Genomic DNA, 5,950 nt, shown 5'->3' on the forward strand with positions numbered 1-5,950 from the left:
CTTCGATATACGTGTGCGCTAGAGAAGTCATAAGATTTGTCTTTAGTAGTGTGTGCGCGCCATATATATAGTGGTTTGTGTGCGTGTAAATTTCTTCCGTGTGATCGGAAAAAAAATGCAAGAGTTTACGATGATCATTGTGCGCTCCAACGTAATAACATCCCTATCCCGTCACTACAAAATCCAGAGTACATGTACATATTTACATCATAAGAAAATGCAGAGAAAATATAGACGAACGCCTATTTAATTTGTTTATAGAATTCACAGTGGTTGAATTCGCTGAAGAGGAAGGTTGGAGAGTTTGCTCGAGAGGAGTGGTTGAGGTCGTTGGAATGGAGGAGCCACCTTTGGTGGAAAGATGCAATGTGTTTCAGCTTGAAGCAAGTTTGCATGCATCTTTCCACATTAGTTTACTACAGTAGTAAGATATTCAGAATGACATAAATTTCTTATGTCATGACTCTTCACCGATCACCCGCTCCTGAACCTGAATTTTGGTCCAATTTGACAGGTACCTGGCTACAATTGCCTGAACTTTCCGATAAAACCACCGGCCTCCATAGTAGCCGGGGCTGACGAGCATATCAAGTTCTCCATCAATTCATCAAATATCATGGCAATTCTCCCAAGATAATCAACTTACAAGTTTTCACAAATGTGCTATATACCTTCCAGAAAATTACCTGTTGCTGTTGTCTCATTTGAGAAGTCTATCGATATAGTTTTCATTGATTTCAGATATAGAAGTAATTTATTACTGTGCACCAAGTAGTATGATTAATTTTACATACATATGCTGAAGTACAGTTTATATACATGGCCCTCGTGTTCTATGGACACAACAATATAGGCTTGTATTCTTTACAAAGTTGACTGCTTGCTTTATTTTTCTACAGACGCAAATAAATGTACTATACATTGCCTGGGCAGATTTTTTTGCATGTACACCCTTAAACTTTGTTGTGAAACTGTACACCGCTCAGGATAATTCAGGCAGCAGAGAGGGCCCCAAGGTCTCCTGCTCTAGCAGGAATAATCTTGCCTCCACATACATGGATAGAATTGCAGAAATCTCTCTTCTTCAGAAACTTCTTGATATGTTCTAGTATGATTGGTGCATTTTGGATGATCAACTTCTTGCACTGAATTGGAATAAGACACATTTCAGACAAATCATACTGAATTAATCAAAGTGATACTCCATTTTAGGGGAGTTTGTCAAAGAAACTACATGTGATACTTGCATGCTTAGTTTTTTCAGTCAAACCAGAATGTAAAATTTTCAAAAGAAAAGGATATTGAAACTAGAAAGGAAAAAGAGTTTGGGGCACTGGACGATCACCTTTTGTACAAAATTTTCTGCATTGTTGCATCCTTTCAGAAGTACCTCGATTATCTTAAGCTGCCAAAAGTAAACCAAAGCAAAATTTCAATTTTCTTTTCTTAGAAACTACTTATATCAATTAAAGATGCAAAGTACACATGGTAGTAGTCCCCAGAATAAATAATAATAAAACAATATTGCAATGTGCATTTTGTTGCATAAAAGATGACGTTTTTACACTATAAAGAACAAAGCCACTGGTAATAGTTCCTGGCAAGTAGAGACTAAACTACTGAAACCATCAAATAAGTTAGAAATCATAGGCAAGAACTGGTATGTCAGGAAGTGCAGACCTTTTCATGCAATTTTTTTTCTAAACAAATATCAAATGGCATTATGGACATGAATTTTAAAAGGTATTCCATTTGTGGGTAAAACTTTTATATATGTGTTCTTAGATACTTAAAAGCCAGTGCTAAAAAATAAACTAAAATGAAAAAAAAGTCAAGATCAACTCTAAAGTTAAGTTTTATATAATCAAATTTTGGCTGCTGCTGATAAGCTAAAGAGCAGACGATGGAGCTGATTATCAACCAGAGGTTGCATATTTTGAGGCTTATGGGAGTTATGGATCACCAGCAACCAGGAAAAATGCAACAAAGATCCTAATAATTGGAGAATATATGTGTTGGTATTTTTGACAAGCTGGTCACCAATTGAGTGTTCTACAATCACAAATTCTCTGGTGTTAACTTTCAAGTTACAAAAGGCTGATGATGGTCAGGTGCCACTACAAGTGCACAGAAGCACAAGATCTAATATTTGAAGCTAAATCATCTTTGGGTCACTAGTCTGCACATAGCAATGCTGGGTTGTATTGTAATAGGCCAAATGGGATATATGTACTCAAGTGACAGACAAAAATCTATAACAACATCGGAAATGACACAAACCCTTAATGCCCAAACAACAGACTGTTAGACTTTCACGTGTCAGGTTCACCAAACTCCTTAATAGGTGGTTCTCACACAGTGGAAACATGGACAGAGGCACTCATATCTCATGAGAAGACATCCTCAATTTCTGATGTCATTTTTTTATCATTTCATCCTGAGGATAAACTGATAACCGAGGGAGGGATATCATATTGAGATGGTAGTATAGGTGGAATCAACACATGGTTGTTAACAGATGCCAGATAACTGAACTTAGATAGTAATATAATTTTCTTGAGCTTCAGGTTGTTTAGTTCAGATAAATAGATAATACTACTATTAGTTTGGTTAAACATATTCCATTCATAGGAGACCTATTTCTCATTATCTCTAAGTCTTCTTTGGTTTAAAAGATCCTATTCTTAGGACACCTATCTCTCATTATCCGAATCTCTTTTGGTCATGTGCCCTTCTCAGGACATGCCTTCTCCTGTCACCAACTAGCACCATGGAGCTGGGCTGACATGACCAGGGGCCTAGAGCCCTAAATCTCCAACACACACATATTGTGTATTGGCTCTTCAGGACCTAGCACCACAGATGCATCATTTGCTTTCAATTGCCTTGGTTTATATTTCCATCCCCAGTCAATATATTCTGGGTCAGACAATAAGTACCTACATACCACATATTTTCCTACCATGGTTGTCTGCATGGTTTTACAGATAAATACTAGATGGAGTGGCTGGTAGTTCAGTACTTTGGTACATATAAACCTCCAAGACAAGCACAGTATCTACATGGTACAAAAACACATCATGAAGAGAGGAATGGCAGATGTCGTCAGATAGCAAGTAATTAACACACTGAAATTGTCTCCTTGGTAGTTTTAAAACACATCGATTTAACCAGTGGTCACAGATTATAGGCAAATAATAGACTGAATAAAAATAATAAATTGATTAAATGAAGAAATACCTCCACATCAGGATTTTCAAGATCAGTAAGGATCTCATCAACCACCTCATGGCAAAGGTCGCAAGAATCTTCATGTCTTGGGAGACGAATGAATGTCACTTTGTGACAAAGACTTACTGATTCACAAAATTCTTCTGGGCTTAAAGAAGTAACTTTTGTGAAGAAAAGAGAAACATAGTAATCCACCAATTTTGTACACTGCCATGCAGAAATGACTTTTAGTGCATTGACACAGCTAGAAGTTAAACATTATCTTAAAAGAAGATTGAAGACTTGAAGTTGAAGATTAGTGCAAAATGCCAATACCTCCAACTTAAAAGAAGGAAATTTTGAACAAGCTTGGTGAAGAGTGGCAATGATTTCAACTTGGGTCTCATTCTCATTAAGATAGAAGAGAGCTTCTGTGGCAAACTCCTCACAAATTTGGCATAGTTGTGGATCTACCTTCATTGTCAGGGATGTTTCCATATTTGAAATCTTTTCACCAACTAAAATAAAGAAGGTAGAGCATCAGAAGCTAACTAAAAGTACAGACAAATATCTATATATATATATATATGAAATTTGATGATATAGGCAATCAGTCAGTCTGTCAAGAATAATCTCCCAGATATGAGGAAAAAAAATATTTTGACGCTGTTTGCTGGATAATAACTCCCTCTGAAAAAGTAGGATAGTGAATTAATCATGCACTTTTCAGCTACTTCCACTGGAATAGAATCTTAACTACTATCTCCGTCCCATATTATAGCTATTTCTGGAGTTTTTTTTGGAGTGATAAAGGTTGTGGTGAGAAAATGATTGTGATTTGGTTGAGATGAGGAAGCTGGTGAAGAAATTAAGTGAGATAATTGTGATTGGTTGAGATGGGGGATTAGGTAGAGAAGTAGTTATATTTTGGGACAAAATATGAATGCTATAAGTAGCCATAATATGGGACAGAGGGAGTAGTCAATACCCAGATAATTCGGCTCGTCAACTTCAGTTCCTACTTACTGTCCTTAAACATCCAAAGGGATTGTAATATTTTGATCCAAACAAGGAACAGTAGCAATTGCTGCATGCCATTATTTTCATGAAGATTCATTCTGAATTTCTAGTTTCATATCTCCACTAACTTTAGTTAAGTAACCTCATTTCCAGAATATTACCAAAATTACATTGGAAGTTGAAGAAACTACAGTAAGCAGCATAATGCTTACAGCAGACAAATAATCAAACAGTAAAAGACCACCACATACCAGCATTATCAAAGGCCAAGCTTGTATCTCCCAAAAGCATTACAGCGATGATGAACATAAATACAACTCTTGGGCCCATTTTGCCTGTTAGATACATGGATTAAACAAAAAATGGACTAGCAATTCAACTCTTGGGCCCATATTTAGAAGCATTGGCACCGGTCGTTTCGAACCAATATACCAAACAGGCATCAATTCCTTCTTTATTATGAGTATAAGAGGCACTCATTCTGTCATGTGTAAATTTTGAACTTTGCAACCATTTTTTTTTAAACCGAACTTTGCAACCATTTTAAATAGAAAACAAAATAAAAGAGGATATGCGAAATCTCAGGCATGGTTATATGCTCAAACATCCACGTAAAGCTCTATTAATCTGGTCATGCATTGGATATGACCGACGCCCACCCCCTCTTTTTTCTTCAGAGAGTGCAAACTAAATCATAAAGGGTGTGAGCTAACACTAGTGAGAACAATCATACTTCAGCAATAGAGTAATGAAAGTGAGAACAATCATACTTCATTAATAGAGTAATTAAAATTGCATATAACATTTTGAAGAAGTAATGGTCTGCACAGATCAGCTCTTCCAACCCTTATTTGCTTTGCAGAACCTGACATGCAGACAAGATTATTCTCCCCCCCACAAACATAAGCTTCTCTATCTATTATTACTAGGTGGAAAAAGAAAATCTCAACAAATCGATTTGCACAGAATGACACAAAAAGGCAGCCAAGAAAATTAAAAATTTCCACCCGGAATCGCTGGAAAACGCAAGCAAGGTAGGACTATTTAAGGAGTAGTCCAACCAGATGCCCACCAAGAGCCCCTAATCCAACTCCAACCCTAGTACAGAAGACTAGAACTACAGAGACAAGCAACTCGGCCGAGCAAAGAACCTGCTTTATTCGTACGAGGTATCTTTGGGAGGGACGGAGGTCGCCGGCAGACGGCAGCGGGAGGTCAAGGGCGGCAGTTGGGGCACCGCCGGCGGCGGTGGAAGGAGGCAAAGAAGAGCAGAGCAGAGGGACCCTGGCTCAGCCGCTCATGGAGAGGAGAGGAGGTGGATTTGCGGTGAGAGAGAGAGGAGGAAGGCGTTGACTTTTCCTGATTGGGCCTGGACTGGGCCGTGTGCTTTTTTTTTTTTCTAAACTGTAGTTTCACTATGGATTATTGCTAATTCAATATTTTCATTTTTGGACTAGCTAAATTTATGTTTATTTTATTTTGCATCATCGAAAACAGCTTTTTTTAGAACATCAATGACCTCGAAGACATCGGCTCCAACACGCTACCAAATTCTCCACCTATGAGTAGCTATACTTTGTTAGAGTATAGGACAAACATGGTTATATAAAATAGAGCGAAAATGGTCCAAAGTATAACAAATACTCCTCCTATTTCAGTTTGATTATTTTCTTAGTTAAACTTATTTAAGTTTAACTAAGTTTATAGACAAATATGCTAA

The 5,950-nt window shown here is 37.3% G+C and overlaps 1 protein-coding gene across 4 annotated transcripts; it reads right to left on the reverse strand.

The window, feature by feature from the left end:
* Positions 1-753: 753 nt before the first annotated feature.
* On the reverse strand, positions 754-5,553 carry LOC127775029 (uncharacterized). Of its 4 annotated transcripts, none has more exons than XM_052301332.1 (6): positions 5,397-5,553; positions 4,482-4,565; positions 3,547-3,728; positions 3,241-3,438; positions 1,346-1,405; positions 754-1,145 (listed from the first exon to the last, which is right to left on the reverse strand). In XM_052301332.1, exons 2-6 carry the CDS (start codon positions 4,558-4,560, stop codon positions 993-995), a joined length of 672 nt encoding a protein of 223 aa, XP_052157292.1. In that variant the 5' UTR covers positions 4,561-4,565; positions 5,397-5,553; the 3' UTR covers positions 754-992. The 4 variants fall into 4 exon arrangements, with proteins under 4 accessions (XP_052157292.1, XP_052157291.1, XP_052157293.1 ...); XM_052301331.1 differs by having other exon boundaries at positions 5,382-5,553; XM_052301333.1 differs by lacking the exon at positions 4,482-4,565 and having other exon boundaries at positions 5,382-5,551.
* Positions 5,554-5,950: the final 397 nt, after the last annotated feature.

The sequence above is a fragment of the Oryza glaberrima genome, chromosome 5 (genome assembly GCF_000147395.1).
Source record: "Oryza glaberrima chromosome 5, OglaRS2, whole genome shotgun sequence".
NCBI classification, from domain to species: Eukaryota; Viridiplantae; Streptophyta; class Magnoliopsida; order Poales; family Poaceae; genus Oryza; species Oryza glaberrima.

Bases quoted from the DNA above. Each gene is read 5' to 3' on its own strand.
- LOC127775029 (XM_052301330.1), bottom strand. From the start codon at position 4,578: ATGTATCTAACAGGCAAAATGGGCCCAAGAGTTGTATTTATGTTCATC. The intron at 3,729-4,481 runs GTATGTGGTGGT...TCTTTATTTTAG, and splicing joins CTTGGCCTTTGATAATGCTG to TTGGTGAAAAGATTTCAAAT. The intron at 1,406-3,240 runs GTATTTCTTCAT...TACTTTTGGCAG, and splicing joins TTGAAAATCCTGATGTGGAG to CTTAAGATAATCGAGGTACT.